Genomic DNA, 25057 nt, shown 5'->3' on the forward strand with positions numbered 1-25057 from the left:
ATGAGATTGGTCCATTTCCATACATGAACACATATCCAGATGTGGATTTTCTGTCATCCAAATCACCTGCATAGTCAGAATCTGTCCAGCCTTGCAGTTTCAATTCACCTTGATTCTTTTGATACAATATCCCTAAATTGATTGTACCCTTCAGATACCTCAGAATCCTTTTCACAGCAGCCAAATGTAGTTCAGTAGGCCTATCCATATATCTTGCTACTAAACATACAGAGAAGGCAAGATCAGGTCTTGTGGCCAAAAGATACATTAGACAACCTATCATTTGCCTATATTCAGTAGCATCAACAAGCTTCCCACCTTCATTCTTTGTTAACTTGCAGCCAGTGACAATTAGACTGCATACTTTGTTACAATTCTCCATACCAAACCTCATCAATATATCTTGAGCATATTTTTGTTGATAGATGAAGATCCCATTTTTAGCTTGTTTGATTTCAACACCCAAAAAATACCTCATCCTCCCTAAATCTGTCATTGCAAACTTGCTTTTCATTGATCTTTTGAAACTTTCAAACATCTCCTCATCATTACCTGTGTATATCAGATCATCAACATATAGACTTACTATCAGAATTTTTCCTTCTTTTTCATGTTTGATAAAATGAGTGTGCTCATATGGACATTTGGTGAATGATTCCTGCACAAAGTATGACTCAATCTTGTTGTACCAAGCCCTGGGAGCCTGCTTCAAGCCATATAGGGCCTTTTTGAGCTTGTACACCTTATACTTATCATTGGTCTGGTAGCCACATGGCTGCTCAACATACACATCTTCAGTCAATTCACCATGTAAGAAAGCACTCTTTACATCAAGCTGATACACTTTCCATCCCTTGCTAGCAGATAAGGCCAATATACACCTTATTGTATCCCATCTGGCAACAGGTGCAAAAACCTCTCTGTAATCAACACCATGCTGCTGACTGTAACCTTTAGCTACTAGTCTAGCCTTATACTTCTCAATCTTTCCATTCTCATTGTATTTAGTTTTGAAGATCCATTTCACTCCAATTCTTTTACTTCCTTCTGGTAATTCAGTCAATTCCCAAGTTCCATTCTTTTCAATGGCTTCAATTTCTTGATCCATTGCTTTTCTCCACACTTCATGCTTTGCAGCTTCTTCATATGTGTCTGGATCATCATTGCAGAAAACAGCTAAATTGTGCAAACCATCATCCTCAATTTGCTCTTGTCCAGTCACATAGTCTCTCATCCAGCCAGGTGGTCTCCTTGGTCTGGGAGAGATAATGGGATTACCATGTAGATCTTCATCAGAACTTTCAGTGTCACTAACATGTTCAACATCAGGACTTTGTTGGCTGCTTTCTCCAACCTCCATTGGCCCATCATTACTCACTTGATCTTTTTCATCATTGTTGCTTAGAGCTTCAATATCATCTAGATCAGTTGCTTGAGCCTTTGCAGGCTTATTGTCTTTCATTTCCCATCCTTTTGACTCATCAAAGATTACATCCCTGCTAACAATTATCCTTTTATTGGCTGGATCATAAAGTTTGTATGCTTTTGATTCTTCACTCACACCAAGATGAATACACTTAATGCTTTTTGAATCTAATTTCTTCCTTTGAGTGTCAGATACATGTGCATAAGCCACACAATCAAAGATCTTGAAGTAGTGAACTGCTGGCTTCACTTTACTCCAAGCCTCTTCTGGTGTTACTTCCTTCACTGACATGGTTGGACTTCTATTCAACACATATGTTGCCCAAATGACTGCTTCAGGCCAAAATCTCTTAGGTACCCCTCTCTCAGTCAACATACTCCTGACCATATTCAGAATAGTTCTATTCTTTCTCTCAGATACTCCATTCTGCTGTGGAGTATAGGCTGCAGTGAGTTGCCTTTTGATTCCATGTTGACTGCAAAAATCATTAAATTCATTTGAAGTGAATTCACCTCCTCTATCAGTTCTTAGACATTCAATTTGACAACTTGACTCTTTTTCTACTATTGCTTTGAATTTTTTGAAAGTAGATAGTGCACTAGATTTTTCTATGAGAGGATAGGTCCATGTTTTCCTGCTAAAATCATCAGTGAAGGTAATGAAGTACCTGCTTCCTCCATTTGATGTAGGGTTGATAGGGCCACAGATGTCAGAGTGTATCAATTGAAGTCTTTCAGTAGCTCTCCAATTTGAAGTTTTAGGAATAGAATCCCTATGTTGCTTGCCTATAATGCAGCTTTCACAAGTTTCTGCAGTTTCTTGTAAAGCAGGCAATCCCTTAACCATGGATTTCTTTGCTAAAATGTTCAACCCTTTAAGATTCAAGTGGCCATATCTGCAATGCCACAGTTGTGTAAGATCTGAACTTGTAGTCTTGAAGCACATTGGAGTGATCACTGAAGCATGTATCATGTACATTCTATTAGCTGACATCTCAGTGGACATAAGCAAACCTCTGCTTTCATGATACACCTTGCAACTGTTATTGGAGAAGACAATTGTCAAGTTTTTCTGTTGTAATTGGCCAATACTCAGCAGATTATTCTTCAACTCAGGAAGATAATACACACTAGTTATGACCTGCACTATTCCTCCAATTTGCAATCTCAAATTGCCCTTTCCCATGACTTGCATTCTTGAATTGTCACCCAATTTCACAGTTTCTCTAAACTCTGAATCAAATTCAAACAGCCATTCTTTCTTTCCAACCATATGATTGCTGCAGCCAGAATCAAGAAACCAGATCTCATCTTTCAATTCACTTTTGACTGGTTCTTTAAGCTTTTCTTGCGCCATAAGCAAGACTTCACCATGTTCATCAAACTCTGCATAGTTTGCTTCTTCCCAAGTTGGACATTCACTCTGGTAATGTCCAAGCTTGTGACATCTGTAACACTCAACAAGCTCTCTACTTTGTTGTCTACCTCTGCCTCTTCCACCTCTTGAACCGTTTCTTCCTCTCCCCTACCCCCACCTCTACCATGTGAAGCCTGCAAGGCCTGCTCTTCATCTTTCACTAGGGTAGGCTTCATTCTTTTCTCATGGACCAACAAGCTGCTTTGTAATTCATCAATTGTAAGGGTGGTGACATCATTAGACTCTTCTATGGAACACACAACGTAATTGAATTTTTCACTCATGGATCGCAACACCTTTTCTACAACTATAGTCTGAGTCAAGGTTTCACCTGAAGCACTCATCTTGTTTGCAATTGCTAAAGTTCTTGAGAAAAAATCACTTACAGACTCATTATCTTTCATCTGCAAGATTTCAAATTCCTTTCGCAATGCTTGAAGCTGAGCTCTCTTCACTTTGGTCGAACCTTGATATTTCTTGCGCATTGATTCCCAAATGTCACGAGCTGTGTTGCGTTCAAGAATAGTTTCCAAGATTGATCTTTCAATTGATTGAAAGAGAAAGTTCTTGGCCTTCAGATCTTTGAGTTTGCTTTCCGCTGCAAGTTGTCTTTGTTCTGCAGTTGCGTTTGCAGGCGCAACAATGATGCCATCTTCAATTAGGGACCAATATTCTTTCGATCGAAGCAAATTTTCCATAAGCATTGCCCAATGATCATAGTGTCCGTCAAACTTTGGAATTGATGGACGAAGATAATCAGAATCAGCCATTAGAGGGCAAAAGAAAGCGATCAATCGAGGAAGAAGATGAAGTTTGGGAAGAGCGATTTGTAACGGTTTGTAACGGAATTGTAACTGAATTTGCAAAATCTGCGATTTGCAGTTATCAGGACCCTTGTGGGCTCTGATACCAAATGTTAGGTAAAATGGTGTTCTCTATTATTCACATAAGGCAATGCACCTTATATAGGCAAGTATACAAGGAGATTTAACACTAGCTTGAACAACAAGCAACTAGTTGGCTCAAGCCAACCTGCGCGCGCGCGCCTGTGGGCTTGGCAAGCCAGGCCTGCTTAGCTGCTTAGCTTACAATCCAACAATAAGCACACACTCACTAGCTAATGTGTTGCCTTGTGCGCTAATCTACTGCAGGCAATGCTTACACTGCTTACAAACAAACACATGCTCACGGGCGCCCTAAGCCTAACACACAACACTAACAGGTAATAACGACATCAATGTATTATGTATGTGATATGAAAAACTCACTTGAGAAAATTATTGTTCCAATAATATTTTCTATTCAAAGAATATCCACATTATCCATCTCTATATTCCGCAAGTCAAATGAAAGCTCTTATATCATTTGTGATGAAGTCTGAAGTAGCACCAAGACCAATAACAAACTAAAGATCAAATTATCAAGTACCAACAATACTTACTTAATCTTTCTCGGCACGTCTTATGATAAGAAGATCACTTGATTTTATATATATATAAAAAAATACCAACAATATATTGAACATCACATTTTCAACCAAAATCTTAAACATACCTTATCTACATATCATGTAATTCATGGAATCTAGTTAGCGAGTCTAATATAAAGGATGAATTCATGCAAAAAGTGCATTTAAGCCTATTATATATATAATTCATGGAACATGCTAGAGCACTATAGTTATGGAGCCTAATGTAGTAAAATTGTTTTAAAATTTGCATATTCTATCTTTTTAAAATATAGGAAATGTTATTTTCAATACAAAATTTGTCTCTTTTATCTTTCTTAACTATATCTCTTTTATCTTCCATAACTAGTGTCCCGTAACACTAGTTAGCATAGTTCATAATTTATTTTGAAATTTAAGTGAGACTATAATAATTGTTAATTAACATATAATAATGAACTTCACAAGAAAAATAAAATCATTAATTAATTATGTTCAAGGAGGAATGGAATACTTGTTCACAATTTGATAAATAATACGTTGTAGGAGGTACTTGTAATCCAGCTAAGGTTCACGTGTTATTGATTAATTTTCAGCCCTTAATTGTTTATAAGTAATGCTTGATCGATGGTGATTGACAAGCATGTTGTAAGCAAGAAGCATATAGTCATGTACAATATATGTTACTTGTTCTCAAAAACTTCAGATATTAATAAACGAAAATCTTATACTTTTTTGAACGGACGAAAATCTTACACTACCTAGCATGTTTAAACAAATAGATACCTCAAAAACTTAAACTTGTCAAGATATGTGACATAGACTCTGTTTGATAAAGCTTAATTTTGAGCTTATAGCTTACAAATTATAAGTTTATATGACAAAAAAAAAAAAAAAAACTGTTTGATAAACGTTTTCAAAAAAAGCTTATGGTTTATTTTATTAGTTTAGCTTATTTTTTAAACGTTATTTTAAGTAGCTTATAAGCTTATAACTTATAATATTTTCTTCCAGTTTATCTCTATCATCTTATTTGGAAAAAAATTAAATATTAATTAAACATATTTTTTTATATCATTTCATACTTATAAGCTAGTTCAACCGTTAATTTTAACAAACACTACAAATTCAACCAGCTAACTTATTCGCTATAAGTTAGCTATATTATTTTCTTCTTCTTTTTTTTTTTTTTTTTTTTTTTTATGTTTATAGGCAAATTGTTAGTTAGACAAATTGTTAGTTTATTACAATGTTAGTTTTTTCTCATTGTCAGAATTTCAACCGTGGACCTGCAACTCCTTAACTCTTAGCTCAACTAGCTTAAATAATTGAGCTACTCATCCCACCTATTTTCCTCTTCTTCTTGGTGTGGTAATATTCTAATGAAAGTATTATTACTTATGCGTGGAATATTCATATTTCATAATTGAAACCCGGGAAAATGTGTATATAATCTTTTTTTTTTTTTGTTAAATGTGTACATAATTTATTCATATATGGCAATAAATATTTGATCAATTAATAATAGCAATTTAATCTCACTCACCTAGTCACCTATAATATGTTTATTGGACCCAAGATGAAGATATCGATGGCTTACCTTACCAGCTACAACCATGCATGCCATGCGTGAAACAGTATAATTAAGCTCTAAATCTGTTTAAAATGTGCTCTCCTCAATCTATTTTTAGACTCGATAAAATTAAAATTTAATTTTTGTGGATATTCTCGGTTGGTAGGGATGTTAAACATAATATGCAGGAGTGAAATTCGAATTAGGAGTGTTCAAATTTAAACCGATCAAAATTAAAACCACAAATGGATTGATTCAAAAAACCGAAACCTCCATAAACAACGATCACAACAGACACGCTTAAATACCAAGTCTTTCAACCTCCCTAAACAACACTTTTACAGTACCACCCCTTATTTCGAACCGAAGCTCTAATACCAATATTAGAACATAACATGGCTGAAAAATAAAAATAAATACAATTACAACACAAAAATATAACATGACCGTTGTCTAAACCGACGATCAGAGAATCATTACCATGTAAAAAACATTATAACACAGACTTCTTTCACTCTCACCCCAATACCCAATACAACCACACTCTCACAAAACAAATATTTAAACTAAGTCAGATATAAGTTTAAATTGTTACCGACTAGTGCATCTAAAAATAAAGAATTTAGATCAAATCACTAGTACAAATATGACATATTACACAAGTAGTTTACATCTGACGAGCATATGTCAGATGTAAAATACTATATGGAGTAGTCTTTTCATCTGGTTTCAATATCCACAGATGTGAAAAATATATAGACAAAACGTTTTACATCTAGCCACAATATCCCCAGATGCAAAGCTAAACGCGGTGGCAATCCTGTAATTATGGTAAAAATTGTCTAAAATAATTTCACATATGACCATAATATCCCCGGATGTAAAAAGACTTCAAGTGATTAATAATTGGTCTCACAGTAACAGCTCTCTCACGATCTCCTTCATCTCTCATTGCTCACTCGAACCCTAGCGACCGGCCTCATCTCTCACGATCGATCTCATCTTCTCTCTCAGATCTCACTCGAACTCGGAGGCCTCATCTCTCTCACGATCGATCTCGTCTTCTCTCTCACTGATCTCACGTACTCGCTCATCTATGTCGTCTCTCTGTCTCACTGAAACATGAATTGAAGGCTGAAACGGAAATTCCAAAACCCAGTTAAACACAAATTGAAGGCTGAAACACATCTCTGTCATCTCTAGCTGAAACCCAGAGAAAAGGTCAAACCCTAATTTACTCATGAATTATGAATAATTTTTTTTTATTATTATGAATAAATTTTTTAGTTGGGTTTTTGAGTTCAGTGATATTTTGTTCAATTTGGCTTCAATCACTATTCATTCTATTTTTATGCATAAAGCTTCTTTTTTTTAGGTTTAATTGGTAGTGCATTTGCATCGAAGGGTTGATTTGGTTAGGTCAAGATGTTCACTAAAGGACCTGACAAAAACCCATTTAGATGGGTCAGAGAGGTATTATTCTTCACTCATTACTGTTTTTCATGTTTTTATCATAATGGATTTCTTTTAATTATCCTTATTACTTGAAAAGTTGCGATTTTTGTTGCTGATGTTGTTTTGTTGTTGTTTTTGTTGTTGTGTTGTTTGTTGTAAGAATGTGATGATTTTGAGTTGAATTCTGCCTAAAAAAAACTACATTATGTTCATTAGAAGGAAGTGTATTTCATCGAGACACTTACTGGAAGACAAGGAATGACGAGGGATCCGGTGATGAGGAGTGCTGCTAATGGAATGCAAGGTCACGGGGTGTGTTTCACTTGCTGTGTTGATTTGAGGTAGGTTTGTGGTTGAATTGTGTAAAGGTCCGGTATTTTTATACTTCTGGTAGTTTGTGCTGAGCAACGATAGACGTATTTTAAACTGTGGTTTCGATATAATAAAAGAAAGATATTGTCAGTTTGATAAGAACTAGATTTGAGAGAAGGAATTAAAAGAATTCCCTATTGGAATTGAATGAATGAACTACACTGAAGTGTTCTAGAGACCTTAACTCTGCTTTCTCTAGTCCACAAATTTCACTTTCTGGTGTCTTTAATTCTACTTGCTTACTAACTGCTAGGTTTTTTGAGAAGAAACACCGGTAATCTAGTCAAATAAACAAAATAAATCCTAACCTCCGAGCTACACTTGGGCATCCTTATATAGACCTCCAAAGTTACAAAAGGATAACTACCAATTAACACCCTAACTAAACCTAACTATCACAAGGGCTACAAAAGCCTAATTCCTAAACTAACTCAAACAACTAAAACAGCAACTAACTAAATAATGGAAACACATAGTTAATTAGTACCACTTTTGTTCATTCTTCTGCTATATACTTTAAAAGCTGGAACTGTGGGAGTGTTATTCCTAACACAAACACAGAGGTGTAATCCTTTATTTCTCCTTACATACACAATATTCCTGTGTCTCAGATGTATTTGGTTAGATTTCTGTTAGATAATTGTACAATATTTATATTTATGTTGTCTTGTTAAAATTAACAAAAATGACCAATGTGCAAGCCTAGACACTCAACATTACCCAAATATTATCTGTTTCAACACATTATATTAACATAGGAAAGTTATTGCAAATGTAAAATAGCTTTTTGTTTACATTTGAGGTAGGTGATGAGGAGTGCTGCTAATGGAATGCAGAATGATTTCACTGAGGATGAATTGTCAGATCAGATTCTGCGGCAAGCTCAGAATTTTCTACCACACAAGTATGAAGTAGTATCAATGGTTCTCTTCCAAAAAGTAAGGCTTATATGTTACCAGGGGATGCTTCTATGTGCAAAGTTCTGCAGAAAAGGTATGAAATATCCTAAGAAATTTTTCTGCAATTTTTTTCATTTCAATTTTGGTTTTTAAGTACTTGCCACTACTTTCTCTGAATGAATGAAGTACTAATGTAGCACCAGCATTTTAGATTTAAGGCATGTCCGACATGTGTCAGTGTCCGATGTTGACACCGACCATGTGGTTACATTCAAATATTTTACTTTCTCAAATTATTATTGGTGTGTGTTTGTGCTTTATAGATGTATTATCTTGGCCTGCTGGAATTAGCCTAACTGTGTTTTGTGCCATGATAATTTTCAAAATGGAAAACTATCTGAGTGCTCCGCCATTTTGTGCATATATATATTAGATCCTGGATTATTGCATTTTTTTAGATCATGTAGTATGAATAAGTTGATCATGTATATGTATTGTAGGTGTTCAATGATCCCATGTCATTAACAGAGGAGGAGCTGTATGAATTGCGAAACAACTAGGCAACTTGTTTTCTTGACCTATACAATCCCGAGGTAGATTATGATGTTGCCGATGATGAGGCTTAGGAGCTAGCTAGGTTAATTTATGTGATGGATTCATATTAATTATGATGTTTTGAATTGTAATGACTTGTATTTTGCTTGAATGTTATAACATTTTGGATGAATGAGTTGGTATTTTGCTTGAATTGTAATGACTTGGTATTTTATTTGAATTGTAATGACTTGGTATTTTGTTTTAATGACATTTGATCATATTATGTAATTGTATTTTGGTTGAATGTTGAATCGTAATGCTATTTTGATTTTTTTTAATTACAAAATAGGATTTAAAATATAAAAAAAAAAATGCAGGATTTTGGAAAAAAAAAATTAAATAAAGTGACTATTTCACATCTGGTGACTTGGTCAGATGTAAAAGGTCCAATTTAATTAAAAAAAAAATTGGTCAGCTGAAACACAAGAACAGAGGTAAAAGGGGATAATTTTACATCTGGCGAATGTCAGATGTAAAAAGCGTAAACTTACTACTTCTTGTACGTCTACCTCTGACTGGGGTCAGATGTAAAATGGGGTTTTGGCCAGATGTAAAAAGTGTTTTCTGTACTAGTGAATATATAGCCTTGGTCTCTCCCGTGCTTCGCCACACTAAGCGATGTGAGATTTCTCCAATAGTTATTTTTTAACCTATTTCTTTATTTAAGAGACCGAATAATGTGAGACTTGACAATCAACCACAACAACAATAACAGAAGAAGATCTGTCAACCCACATTCTGAATATATGTTAGCTAAGTCAGATATAAAGAGTATAGTGAGTCGGCCACATTAGTCAACTGGCTCACTCGTTATTAAGGGATACAATAATTACAACCACTATACTGTCGTAATAGCTAGCATATATTCAGGATCTTTATAAGTTAAATTGACATGTTTTTTTATTTCATACTTTGAGGGAAGGAAATGATTTGTGTTGCCTTCCTCGCTAGATTTAGCTCGACTAATGACGTGAAGCTTTTGATTTAGGAATCTCTGCCCGATAATTTAAAGGAGTTAATCTCGTCTGGTGCTCTAAGGGTGGCCTACCCTATATATAGCTTAATTATTTTCTTTTGTTTTCTTTTTTCCTAGTTTACCTTATGTACAAAATAAATGTAGTAAAATTGAAATAAAAAAAAGGTACTCTTCGCTAAACTGTGCTTTTAGGACAATAATTAAGAAAATAAAAATAAATGTTTTAAGTAAAAAAACATAAAAAACTTAAGACATTGAATCGCTACTTTAAAAATACAGTAGTATTAGTACTCCTTACCATTTTTATTTTTAACATTATCTCAAAAGTGAGGATAGGAAAAACGAAAAAGTGAGTGGAAAGATGAGGTGAATGATTGGAGAGTAAAGTGTAGTAGAATCTAGATCCAAAAAAGAAATGGGAAACGAGGAAAATATCAAATATAGGCGCACATGATTGAGTCAGACAGTTGTAGGTGTTACTGCAGCATCTATCTTAATTATCTGTACAAAACATGTTTGATGAGCTGTGGTTCTCCGTACATTTCACATGCAACAAATAAGTACAAGGTACTATCATCATATCTCTTTTGCGGTTGGGCTTGACGGATTCAATTCAATCAAAAGGTTCTTTGTCTTGTCCTGTCTATACCTTTGTTGTTTGTTTGTGTTAATCTTGTGTGTTGTTGCTCTCTTCAATTTTTTGGGTTTCACGATTCGTTTGGTTGAGTAGAAAGAAAGTGAAAGAAAAAAAAAATATGAAAATTAATGGATGAATTTGGACTAAAATTTGTCCAAATTCATCCATTAGTTTCCGTAATTTTCCTTCTATTTTCTTTTCTTAAAATCAAATAAATCCTTAGTTTGTTCCAAACACGTTGCTCATTCTGAGGCCTTGATATTCGAGACTGCAGCTGCTGCTGATTCCTTTGTCTTTCCATACTGTTGGGTTATCACGAGGTGACAGCTAGGGGATAATCTATATTGGGCTTAAGAACAACTTCACAAATGAGTTGGACATCACACTCTTATCCAAAATCTTAAGGTGTTAGGTTTATGGGTCCTGTTGTTTTCGAATTTAAAAAACCGTTAAAAAATAATTTTTACAGCCACCGAAGAGATTACTGGGTTGAGTCGCGGACTAGGTCGCTCTCTTTAAGACGTTTCGTGGCACTGCCCAAAATTGTGCAAGCAGACTATCAACCACGCCGTCCCCAGGATAAAACAGCCCAGTTTCAACTGTATACCGATATGCTACTGCACGGTAGAAATCGGTCAAAGAATACACCTTCTTGAATGGTACTACAATACCACTCGAATTGATGCTACAACATCAATCTATGATTCATCGGTGATTCAGTGGTACTACAATACCACTCAAATTGATGCTACAACATCAATCTATGAATCAACGGTACTACGATACCACATGTGGTACTACAATACCACATGTATTGATGATATTACAATATCAATCAATATAATGACACTAAGGCCATTCCAATATGGCACTAAGACCATTCTCAAATCAAAGGGATAATGGTACTAAGACCATTCTTTATTTGAAGGAACTAGTGATTCTTATATCACCTTTAAAATAAATTAATACTAATATTACTATTAGTATCCTTAAGGCACTTATGCTGATATAAATCAACAAACACCACTGGTTTGATAAAAGATTAGTAACAATTGATCATAAAATCAATTAGAAATATCCAATTAGTTATTATGGACTGAATGTACTTAAGCATGATTTCAACTAAAAAATAGAGAAAAATTTTGTACAATAAAATCATGTATATATCTAATATAGTTAACTGATAAAATATCAAAACATGATTTCTCAACTGATGATGATTATATATGCTTATTTACACACAGTCCATAATTATTGGCTAATATTAATCTTGTAAGTATAATTCTTATAATAACAACATAGTGTTACCTGACCATATTCCAAAACATAATAGCACTAGATGTATCGTCAACTGAATTGAATGTGATAAAACCAAATCCTCTCAATCCACCAAATAGTTCCAGCAATGGATATCACTGCCATTCCATGATTGATCTCTCGTCAAAAAACAATCTGACTCTAACCAAACATGATGTTGCACAATCAAGACATAAGAACAACATCACTTGATTAATTTCTTTCTCTTCACCTATTGCTCATACTAGAGTTCGGTAGCACATGTTATTGCTACAGTGTATCAAACAAATATTGTGAGGAGGCCTTTCTTTTGTGTTTATTAACACTTAGCCGCCAGATTATTGTGTGTACCTAGTTATCAACTAAGGTTTTTTATTTATATGAGTATATAGACCATAGTCCATAGGTATCCTTAGTGTAACCATCAAAAGTATAATTATTCTCCCATAAACTAGTCGGTTACAAAATAATGGAAAATAAAGCACAATAAATTAAATAAAATATGAGACTTAATTTTATTTATTTTCTCAAATTACACACTAGTATGCTACAACACACTAGTTTGTTCTAGTACCCGATATGAGACTCAATTTTATTTTCAATTCACACACCAATGTGAACTTTGTTCCAACAATCCCCCACTTGAATTTAAAAGAAAATTCCAATATATCGTAGGACACTTCTAAAAGATTGTGCATAAGCAAAGGTGTCTATGACTTGAACCTTTACATAGCAAGTAAGAGCCCGATTTAGTAAGAGTGACACTTGTCTTGAACTCAATCTCGGATTTTTCTCAAACCCGCACACAACCTTTTCTTAAGGTGTATCTTTATAGCCCGTGCTTTAATGGCCCTGCACGTGTATCCCAGTTTCATGAACGCTCTAGGAATTCGCCTCTAAATTCCATAGGAACCGGCCTCAGTTCCACATTCATATAGGTGAGTCTATCAAGAGTACTCCTGAAGCTTGGTACTCCACTCATACAGAGTATAGATCTCATTAAGAGTTTTATTATCTCATCCTTTCGCTTTCAGGAATCATGCTTTTCTTATTTTTACTTGCATGACCATCTTTAACTCCTCACAACTTGTTATTACCCATTGAACCTATTTCTTGGGATCTCCAGTCATTTAGGTTGGGTTTCCATCATGAGAAATTCATTTAGGCATTAATTAGTCCCATCTTTCCAGATGTATTATGGACTTCCTCTTTAGCTATTCCTTTCGTCAAAGGATCTGCTAAATTTTTCATCAGCGTGCTCATGACCCATTCTTACAACACCTTTAGAGACTAACTATCTCACTGTGTTGTGCTTCCATTTAATCGACGTCTTTTACCATTATAATAACGGTTCTCAATTTATGCAATAGCCGCGGTACTATCGCAATGGATCAACACATCTGGCATAGATTATTCCATAAAGGAATGTCAAATTGCAAGCAACCAACTTGCTTCTTCACTAGCTGTGGCTAATGGTATCATTTCAGACTTCATATTGGATTAAGCCAATATAGTATGTTTCTCTGATTTCCAAGATACAATTTCTCTACTATATATTCCAAATATATAGTCACTAATTGTTTTGGAATCATATAATAATGTATTCCAATCTACATCATTGTATCCTTCAAGAATATCAGAAAATCTCTAATAATAATATGATATGAGATTCATGGTCATTTTTATCTCATGAATCTCTCAATAGCATACCAATGCTAGTTCTTCGGTTTACTAACAAACCGGCACAACAGTACCACAACATATGCAATGCTACGACATATGCAACGTCGGGTCAAGTACAATCAGTGACATATCAAATGCGGCAACATATATAGGCTTTCATATTCTGATTGTCTTACACTTTCACCAGTGTTCTTCCATAGTTTTTACACTATGATCGTATAGTATGCACAAACAAATTTGCTTCCGTAAATATATTTCTTTAAAACTTTCTCATCATAGTGAGATTGATTTACGGAAATTTGCATTCATGGATCAATAATCTCAATATCCAAGATTACATTTACTTCGAAATTCATTTGGCAATCATCAAATTGTCAAACTTTTCATGTCATTTCATATGACTTGTTTAAGACTCTACAAAGTCTTATCCAACTTATCGACTTTAGTTTTCATGCCCATGAGTTAAAAAAATATTTAGGTTGTTCCATAAAAAATTCTTCTTCCAATTCATTATTTAGAAAAGTAGTTATAACATCCATTTGGCCTTATGGATATTATTCTTGTAATTGGAGAAAACATGTTGAAAAGATATATATTTGTTTTCCTTTCTAAAGTTTATTTATAATCATTCAATTTGTACTCATAGGCAAGTCTACTAAATGTCAAGTCTTATTAGACAATAGATAATTCATCTCATCATTTACGGCTACCACCATAAATCAGCATCCAAGAAAGACAGTTTCTTGGAGGTTCGTTGTATCCTTTTCTAATCTATAAACCATGTAATCAGGTTCATACTTTTTTAGCAACTTTTTGCTATCTTACCTCTTTGAGGTTCTATTACATCTTGTTCGATGTTCTCATTACTACTTCTGATCACTGGAATGTGATCAGGTACAATGCCCCCACTAGAGCCCCCACTATTTCCCAATTTTAAAGAGGAATTCATTTTCATAGAAATCATCTTTTGATTCTATGATCATTTTAGCATTTAGGCTACAACCTACAAGCTTTGATGATAACTGTGTATCAACAAATACACATTCATGGGCTTTACTAGTGAGTTTAACTCTCTAGGAGTCGAGAATTTGAACCTACGTCAAATTACTCAAAGTTCAAAAAATAAGACAAGTTAAATTGTCATTTTTACAAAATTTCACAAGTGAATTTTGTTCTTGCACTTAGGCACTCTATTTAACACAAAACAATCAGTTAATTGAATTCCCCCACTAATGAGACGCAATGCCGAAATTAAACATGACTGTAACAACTAGCTCGGTAAAAAGTTCTTTATTTTTATTTTATTTTTCTTTACCGTTCAACTCAAAAGAGTAAGTTGTAGTTGTTTCATGTATAATTTCATTCTCATTAAAAAATGTGGGAATCATATTTTGTGCCTTATAACAAAATGAAGTTACTTGACTTTCTTATTGAACTAATTTTCAATTTAAATTCCAAAGAATTGAAACATGTCAAGAACATCATTTATCACTTTTATTTTCCATAAGATTTATGAAAAATAATCTCAACATTCATCAACAAAAGTGATGAGTATCTTTTTCTGTTTCTAGTGTTGTTGTTCGAGACAACAAGCACTTCGTTATTTTTCTGATCTTGCTTTACAACTTTTTCTTTCAAAAGAAGACAAGTTATCAGACTTTCAAGTGCATCTTCTTTAGACTTTTTATCATTTTTAAACGTGTTCAATTGTTTCAAATACAATTGAAATATAATCCTTCAACACGTTAGCAACTCTTTTATTGTTCTAAAAATACGATTTATTTTGTTGCTAATGTGTGAAGTGATTCCCTTTAAACCAAAATGGTTTGCCATAGTCAGCGACATAATAATATGAACCAGTAATTTCTTCGGTAGTCATGGCAGAACGAAACGTCTTAAAATTGTTGTTTTCGAATTTAAAAAACCGTTAAAAAATAATTTTTACAGCCACCGAAGAGATTACTGGGTTGAGTCGCGGACTAGGTCGCTCTCTTTAAGACGTTTCGTGGCACTGCCCAAAATTGTGCAAGCAGACTATCAACCACGCCGTCCCCAGGATAAAACAGCCCAGTTTCAACTGTATACCGATATGCTACTGCACGGTAGAAATCGGTCAAAGAATACACCTTCTTGAATGGTACTACAATACCACTCGAATTGATGCTACAACATCAATCTATGATTCATCGGTGATTCAGTGGTACTACAATACCACTCAAATTGATGCTACAACATCAATCTATGAATCAACGGTACTACGATACCACATGTGGTACTACAATACCACATGTATTGATGATATTACAATATCAATCAATATAATGACACTAAGGCCATTCCAATATGGCACTAAGACCATTCTCAAATCAAAGGGATAATGGTACTAAGACCATTCTTTATTTGAAGGAACTAGTGATTCTTATATCACCTTTAAAATAAATTAATACTAATATTACTATTAGTATCCTTAAGGCACTTATGCTGATATAAATCAACAAACACCACTGGTTTGATAAAAGATTAGTAACAATTGATCATAAAATCAATTAGAAATATCCAATTAGTTATTATGGACTGAATGTACTTAAGCATGATTTCAACTAAAAAATAGAGAAAAATTTTGTACAATAAAATCATGTATATATCTAATATAGTTAACTGATAAAATATCAAAACATGATTTCTCAACTGATGATGATTATATATGCTTATTTACACACAGTCCATAATTATTGGCTAATATTAATCTTGTAAGTATAATTCTTATAATAACAACATAGTGTTACCTGACCATATTCCAAAACATAATAGCACTAGATGTATCGTCAACTGAATTGAATGTGATAAAACCAAATCCTCTCAATCCACCAAATAGTTCCAGCAATGGATATCACTGCCATTCCATGATTGATCTCTCGTCAAAAAACAATCTGACTCTAACCAAACATGATGTTGCACAATCAAGACATAAGAACAACATCACTTGATTAATTTCTTTCTCTTCACCTATTGCTCATACTAGAGTTCGGTAGCACATGTTATTGCTACAGTGTATCAAACAAATATTGTGAGGAGGCCTTTCTTTTGTGTTTATTAACACTTAGCCGCCAGATTATTGTGTGTACCTAGTTATCAACTAAGGTTTTTTATTTATATGAGTATATAGACCATAGTCCATAGGTATCCTTAGTGTAACCATCAAAAGTATAATTATTCTCCCATAAACTAGTCGGTTACAAAATAATGGAAAATAAAGCACAATAAATTAAATAAAATATGAGACTTAATTTTATTTATTTTCTCAAATTACACACTAGTATGCTACAACACACTAGTTTGTTCTAGTACCCGATATGAGACTCAATTTTATTTTCAATTCACACACCAATGTGAACTTTGTTCCAACAGGTCCTCTCACTTATAAAGTGTTCAACCTCCACTTTTCTAAGCAATGTGGGACTTAACCACTCACACTTGCCACAACAATCTCTCTCTCAAGTGTGAGTCCATCCATTCTTGGATATGCTCCCCCTCAAGCAGAAACTTTCTTCATCCTACACTTGTACCGCCGTTAATTACACTGCTCATTTGACCAAGAACAATGAAATATTCCCTCATTTTTACTTCTAAGCAAAAATTTACTTTCCAGATCTCATTTTAATCTAAAATTTTAATACAATTAAGTCTTGTATTTTATATAAGATGCAATGTTCCTGCATCACTTGTATTCTTGCTCTTTAATTATCACAATGCAATGATTTTCTTTTTTGTGCAAAAATACAAATTTAAATAAAATTTTTGCCATTTTTTATTAAAAGTTTCATTTTTAATTATCGAGTCCTCCAAATAGTCGCGGGACCGACCCTAAATGGACCCACCAAAGACTCTGTTACAGGACAACAATTTGAGTAACAAAAATTTGTTAGGGCATGTGAAATGACCGACACGTTTTTATTTATTTATTTTTTTGTCAAGTAATCTAGTTATTAAAAAATTTATCTTAAACATGAATAAGTGGAGTGTTTGAGATTTGAATTCCGACTTTGCACATATAATGCGATGTTTGTGCCAACTGAGCTAACACTGACACGTTTTTATGTGGAATTAACTGTTGGATCAATCTGTCATCGTTAAAGAACATGTGATTTTAATTATATTATATATGGGTCACTACATATTTGAAGTCGAACTTGAAATTCAGGTTTTGAATGCATGAAAGGTTAGTTGGCTTATCTTATCTTATCTACCACTAGCATGTAAATATATATAGTCTCTTTTGTTGTCATTCATCCGTGGAATCTCCCACATGCTCAAACATGGCAGCGCTAATGGTATAGTACTGGTTTTATATTATGATAAGTACAAACTTTATATGATATATATAGAAGCAATGTGTTTAAGCTATAAGATCATTTGATTCAATGGACAAACTTTAACCATATATATAAGTCTCAAATCTCAATATCAAATAGGTATTTCATTGCGATTCACTTGCAACAAGGCCTAAAGGCGTAAAAGGCAGGGAGTGTTGTACCCCCGTTAATTAATACTCTAACGTTCAAGTCAGTTTTCAATTAAGATAGTAGAAAGCTTAACATAATAGAATGTACACATTTCAGAAGGTTCATGTCTATTTTAAAAGTGGTGTTTTAGAATAATTGAAAAAAAAATACGTTGGAGCCGTTGAAAAATTATCGATGTGATTAGATGATCAACATTTGATGTTGATTCACATAGTGATTGATTGCTTGACTAGTGACATTGATGTTGGAGACCCTTTTGATACTTTTTAAATTATGATGGTTGCAACGTTAACTAACAAGTAAGCATAATGTTCGGGACTAAATTGAAACAAGTATTTTCAAACTAGACATAGAACTTCTTCAATCATATTGTTTCTTTCATTGTATAAGATGAAGGGTTATGCTAACATGTAATTTAAGGGTACATGTAGAGAAACCCTACAATAGAAAGTTTATATTCCTTGAGACGCAACCATTTGTTGTCCACATTTGAACACTAACCGAACATGTCTCAACTTCATTGATTTAATACTCAATTTTGACTAAAAATTTGATAACTAGGAAATTTGCTTATCATTGTTCATTGATTCGGATGACATGTAGTCAAAACTACATGACTGTTTAAATCTGGACCGTCTGATCTTAATCAAACAGACAGAACTGCATGCAATCTAAATCCATGAACAATTACGCTCTTATGCTGATCAAAAGAAAGAATTATGCAAATAATAAGGAATTTGATAAGAAAAATAACTTCATTGATTTGATATTAAATTTTAATATTTTACATCATAGTGGTCAACTTTAAAACCATTGCTACAGTTGATACAAAACTCCAGCCACTATTACAGCTTCCAATATGCAGAGTTTCCCATCAAAGCCAAGGTCCATGCTTCTCTATGAACATCCATAGCAAAAACATAATCACATTTATCCTAAACATGTAAACAACTTCTAAGTCAGTAAGTCACTGACAAAGAAATGCATTTATTAGAATTGAAGCATACACTCAAATAAATCAAAACATAGATGAAGCCTCATTAGCCACACTGCAATTATTCATAACAGAATGACCACATTCACAGGCCAAGTTTCATGTTTCCATATGAACATCCAAACCAAAAACATGTCACATTTATCCTAAATCTTAAACATCTAAATAGTTTCTAAATGTTCTCTAAACACCTTCAAGATATTAGAAAAAGTAACAATGCCAACTAAGCTGCAATCATCTTCAATAACCCACAAGTAGTTCACTCTATGAGCAATTGCTTGAATCATCACAGCAATCAAGGAGCTCTTGGGATGACACACAATAGCCTCTGCCTTCCTCACATATCTAGCTGAGTAGCTCGGTGACCTTGCATACTTTCCGGACCTCGTCAAACTCCTTGCCGGACTTTCCTCGTCTGAGGAAGAGGAGGCCGACACATCACCGGCTGAGGAAGTCAAAATAGTAAATTCTTGTAGCAATTTTTCCAAATTCTTCTCTCTCAACCTTGTCTTTACAAGTCTCACTAGATCCTCAGGTGGGCCGCCACAATCAATGTAGGCCATCAAGTCCCCTGCAGACAAAGTCGTGATTGCAGCTGCAACCGTCTCATCACAACAAGCAAGTGTGAAAGGAGATATCTCACCGACGAATGTCCCATCACTGTCGACAATCGCAACAGACGTTTGTTGTGCGAGCGACTTTGAGATGGCTTTAACAGCCGATGATGCAGGGGAATAGTAATCAATGGCAAGCACATCAGAGCTGATGATATCGAGAGTATCAATGGAGCGTGCAGGAAGTGGAGTGAAGTGACCAATGGAACTGAGCAGGAACCTGATCACATCCTCTTGAGTTAACCAGCAGAACTCAGCACCGTTGTGGCTGTTGATTGATGATGACTTCTGTTGCTGTTTTCTCCTTAATGTGCCACCTCTTTTTGTTTGTAAAATTGGCACCACAAGATTTTGTGCTCCTTGGAGTATTAGATTAATGGCTTCCAATAAGCTGAAACATCATAATCATAATAACAAGGAGGATTGACGAACTAAAATTCTTAATCTTGATCATACTAAAACAGAATTTCAAGATTCAAAAAGAAATTAACTATTAATAATTACCCTCCCCTTTCCATGTAAATATGACACTAAAACTTATCACCTAAAAAACCAGATTAAGCTGTTTCATGACATTTTTTATTTTAAAACCGGATTCCCTGCCGTAACACAGTTACATATTTCAACCGTCTAAACTAAATCAATAACAGAGATTATTTTATTTCAAACTGATGTGACAAATGTGTAATCTAAACCGTGAAATCTCAAATTAATAGACACATCTACATAGACAGAAATCAATTCTACTCAGCACATCCAATCATGTTAAAATCAATTTTTCACATCTAAATAAATTTTGCTTCAACCAAAATAAAACCAAACATTATTCCAAAACACACAAACACTCCTCGATTAAATGCGTCCTGGGCGTCAGACACACATTAATATCTGACACCGAGATATACAACTACACTGAATTATTTCATTTTTTCAAATTATTATGGGTGTCAACAGTGTCTATATCGTGTCTGGTCGATGCGTCAGAGTCTATGTCGTGTCGGTGTATGCGATTCTTTGGTGAATTTTTCCTATTTTGTTGATCATGACATTATAAAATATTGCAAAAATGAACTAGTAGTAATAATCATAAATAAATAAATAAATAAATAAAGTACCTGGAAGAATGTTCTAGATGCACAACAAGACCATAAACCTTAGGTAAAACATGAGAAATAGGCGTTTTAAGAGCAGAAGAAGGACACAGAAGATTTTCCTCTTTACAAAGAAAAACAATAACATCAACCATACAAATTTTTCCAACACATTCACAACGACCAAATTCAGAGTTGTCACAGTTCCAAACACTCACGAAACTCTCGTTGGAGCTTCGGAGGACTTCAATTGCGTCGACGACGGTGGCCGACGTTGAAATGGACTTCAACGGTGGCTTACCGAGACAGAGTTCAGATAACTCATGTGTCAGAAATGATACTGCCATACAAAGAATGTTGAAACTCGTTTTTGTATTTTTGTATTTTTTTTTTGTGTGTTTTTAAGAGGATGAATGAATGTAATAAGAGGGAAATAAAAGTGAGTATTTATAGAGGAATTGAAAAGATAAAAAATCCTTTGAAAATACAAAAGTCACACGGCGGTCATATTAATATTATTCTCATCTTATATGTCTCACCGAATCTTCGATAAAAGTTAGTCATCACTAATTACGGTCATATTAATATTTTTTTAAGAATATTATATTTTTGAGGATGTACAAATTTCATTCAAGATCTGAAAACGCATTTGAGTAAAATGAAACTCATCCCACAATAATGTAAAAACACATTGCAATGTATGTATCATGATTCACAATTTTCAAGTGTAAATATTTTTGGGTTAAATAAGTGTTTAGTCCTCGTAAATATCTTGAAATTTCTTTAATCTCCATGAAACAATTCAACAACTTTTGACAATTTTCAAGTCTAAATATATTTTGGGTTAAATAAGTTTTTAGGCCTTATAAATATATATTTTTTTTTAAATCTCTATAAAACAATTCAGCAATTTTTGGTTTCTCAAATATTTTTATGACAACTTTTGATCTATAGATTTTTAAATATTGTGACAATTTCTTTATTTATTTTTATTTTTTATGTTTTTGTCCTTATCAAAAAGAGGATGAAGAGAGATGATTGTGGGAAATCTAGAATTTTACGTTTTTGTTCTTTTTTACATTTTTGTTCTTCAGATTTTTTTATTTTTTATTTTATTATAATAGAAGGGTTTTTTTTATTTTTATTTTTATCAGAAGAAGGGTTTTTTATGGAAAGATTCTTTTTTATTTTATTTATTGACATGTGTACGTCATCATTATATTGGTCAGCTCATTACAACAATACTTATTAATAAATAGCACTGATTCATATATTTTTAATTTTATTAGGTACCGTTTGCCATAACTTTTTTTCCTCTTCTTTTGAGCTTATGCAAACAGTTTACGCCATATAAATTAGGTTTTATGCTATTTTATAAGTTCATACTAGTCAAAATTGTATTTTTATAAGCTATTTTATCACAAACTACCTTAAAAAACTTATAATAATACATAAAAATTACATAAGCAGTTTGAATAAGCTCAAGAAAAAAGGAAAAAAAGTTAGGCCAAACAGTATCTTAGTTAATTGACATGTGTAAACTTAATAGAAATTCACAGTTTAGAAACAAGCTAGTGATATTTATTTACTTTTCAAAGTTACAGTGCTTTACCTAACTCCCTTTTACCCTTAACTCACAAATATTCATTTCATATGCCATCCACTCAACCTTATATTTCTTATGTTTCAAAACTTTATATGCTTAAATCCATTCATTGTTATCAATGTTTTAAATTCTATTTTACCCTTCACAATGACAATAGTAGAGACATCATCCTTCCGAGAAATTTGATCTTCCTTCAAAACTTTAGTACCAACATCTTGTTGTTTTCTAATGTGTTAACGCCGTAAAATGGCGAAGCTTTTTTCTTTTCTTTGTTATGAAAATGAATAAATGTACTACGAGTAATGTTTATAATTTTTTTTATGCATGTCTCAAATTATTTTTACACAAAATTTTTAATTTAATAATAAAATATCTTAAAAAAAATTATTACCAATAAAATATAAAATATCACTTTAAAATATGTTTTTCTCCCTTCAAAATCATTATTTGATTTTAGTCCTTATAATTATATTATTTTATTTATAGTCCTCACAAATATGATGAGTTTTATTTTGAGAGGCATTTGAGACAAGGTGACCTTTAATTTAAAAGGAGATCTCTAAATATTAAGAGGAACACAATTTTTTTTTATAATAGTATAGGTTAATAATTAAAGGGATAACAATTTTTGAAAATCGTGAATATTTTTTATAATAATATATTCATTTCGTTCCTTTTTATATGCAAAAATTCATTTTTACAGGTACATTGAAGAACCGATGTATCTGATCTATATTATAAACCAAATACATCAATTATTCAGTAATCTTATAAAGTTAATTTTTGCTTATTATGGAACGGAGGAACAGATGGAGTACATTAATAGTTGGAGAGATAATAATTTTTTATACTCGTGTGTTTCCAAGAATGTCTTTTATTTTTATGCACGTGTAAAAGAAAAGACAAAAAAAATGTATTACAAAATAGTAGACAATAAAAAGTGAGAGACAAAGCATATAACTAATTATGTTTATACAATACTAGAATATTATTAAATTTTATTCAATTATTTAAATATAATAAGTTATTTGATAAATAATAGATACATAAATGTAACAAGAGTTTCATAATAATATAACGGTGGAGGTTAAAATTTACAATCACTTTGTATTTCAATCAGATATAATATTCATTCTTACATGAGATTCATGACTCAAAGAGTCATATTTAATACATGATAAAATGCGAGAGAGGAAAACTATATTTTTTCCCAAAAAATCTTCAAAACATCAGAGAGGAAAAAAAGATTCAACAAATATTTTTCTGACTTCTTGTAACTGAGATTTCAAGGCATATCCAAAACTTAAGGTGGGAAGGCCAACAAACTTGTAGTTACATTGAAGACAAACACAAATGACAAATAGGAAATATTGTTTTGTACGATCGACTTTAACTAATTTAGAATTTTTTTATTTTTTTTAACAAAATGGTTCCATAAACTTAAAAATATTGTAATTACAAGTTTGTTGATAGGGACATTATTTATTTATTTTTATAAGCAAATTTGAATTATAAAGTAGTACAAGGGATTTCTCCAATAATAATCTCCACCCGAATACACTCACTTTCGAGGGCACATCATTTTTCCACATCTTTGGAATGGCCTCCAGCGACCTTGGATTAATTGTTTCAGCCGTACCAATTTGTGCGAGAAAATTATAACAAGAATTGACCGAAAACATACCTGCAGGGCCAACAATCCACCGCCATTTGTCAGCACAAATTGGATTCATATTAACATCCATAAGCAGCTCCTTTAGCTTAAACAGATATTGTTCTTCCAATTGTGTTAAAGTATCACGTCATTCCCATCACCAAATCAGTCTCTGCTTGCCACTGATCAATCTGTCTGCAACCATAGCATGCTGCAGCAATTCTTTTGCAAAAAGATTAGAAAAATATAAATCTCCAAACGGAATATTACCACACCACTTTGCATTCCAGAAACTGATCTCAGTACCATTACCCACCACACAGCTAGTATTTGAGCAAAACTAACTGGGCATGATGGACTCTCCCACACTTATCACATCCCTCCATCATAACGAGTCCTTTGAACCATGGAAAATTGGTTCTATGCTCAATAAAACAGAAGACAAAGAACCGTATGGTTCATTATTTATTTAATTTCTCCTTATTAGTAATATATAAGTATATAAAACTTCATGTTATTAGCTAGGCTTCTTATCTTGTGTTGGACATTCTGACTTTAAATTGACACTTTGCAAGTGGATGGTTAAATTGATCTTTCTGAAATTAATCGATCTTTTGGTCGAATATTGAATCGTTGGAAAAAAATGTAAGTATATAAAACAATTGATTAATTAGTTAAAAGTAGGTTTAATTAGTAAAATGGTCTCTTAAAGATAGTTTTTGTTTCACATTGGTCCCTTAAAGAAAAAAATGACCGAATAGGTCCCTTAAAGAAAAAAAAATGTCTGAATAGGTCCCT

At 33.1% G+C, this 25057-nt stretch overlaps 2 protein-coding genes across 6 annotated transcripts; one reads left to right on the forward strand and one right to left on the reverse strand.

Moving 5' to 3' along the window:
* The first annotated feature begins 6576 nt into the window (after positions 1 to 6576).
* LOC123895202 lies at positions 6577 to 9342 on the forward strand. Of its 4 annotated transcripts, none has more exons than XR_006804123.1 (5): positions 6577 to 7083; positions 7238 to 7335; positions 7534 to 7658; positions 8492 to 8682; positions 9089 to 9342. XR_006804123.1 is itself a non-coding variant. In XM_045945434.1 (5 exons), the coding sequence occupies exons 2-5, from the start codon at positions 7288 to 7290 to the stop codon at positions 9097 to 9099; spliced, it is 303 nt and encodes a 100-aa protein (XP_045801390.1). In that variant the 5' UTR covers positions 6580 to 7083; positions 7238 to 7287; the 3' UTR covers positions 9100 to 9342. The 4 variants fall into 4 exon arrangements, 1 of the variants encoding a protein (XP_045801390.1); XM_045945434.1 differs by having other exon boundaries at positions 6580 to 7083; positions 7534 to 7590; positions 8496 to 8682; XR_006804121.1 differs by having other exon boundaries at positions 6582 to 7083; positions 7478 to 7658; positions 8496 to 8682.
* A 9694-nt stretch (positions 9343 to 19036) lies between these two features.
* LOC123895203 (CBS domain-containing protein CBSX5-like) lies at positions 19037 to 21420 on the reverse strand. Of its 2 annotated transcripts, XM_045945437.1 has the most exons (3): positions 21024 to 21396; positions 19938 to 20299; positions 19037 to 19865 (listed from the first exon to the last, which is right to left on the reverse strand). In XM_045945437.1, exons 1-3 carry the CDS (start codon positions 21344 to 21346, stop codon positions 19456 to 19458), a joined length of 1095 nt encoding a protein of 364 aa, XP_045801393.1. In that variant the 5' UTR covers positions 21347 to 21396; the 3' UTR covers positions 19037 to 19455. The 2 variants fall into 2 exon arrangements, with proteins under 2 accessions (XP_045801393.1, XP_045801392.1); XM_045945436.1 differs by having other exon boundaries at positions 19042 to 20299; positions 21024 to 21420.
* Between the last annotated feature and the right edge of the window lie 3637 nt (positions 21421 to 25057).

This window comes from Trifolium pratense, linkage group LG7 (genome assembly GCF_020283565.1).
Source record: "Trifolium pratense cultivar HEN17-A07 linkage group LG7, ARS_RC_1.1, whole genome shotgun sequence".
In the NCBI taxonomy this organism is placed as follows: domain Eukaryota; kingdom Viridiplantae; phylum Streptophyta; class Magnoliopsida; order Fabales; family Fabaceae; genus Trifolium; species Trifolium pratense.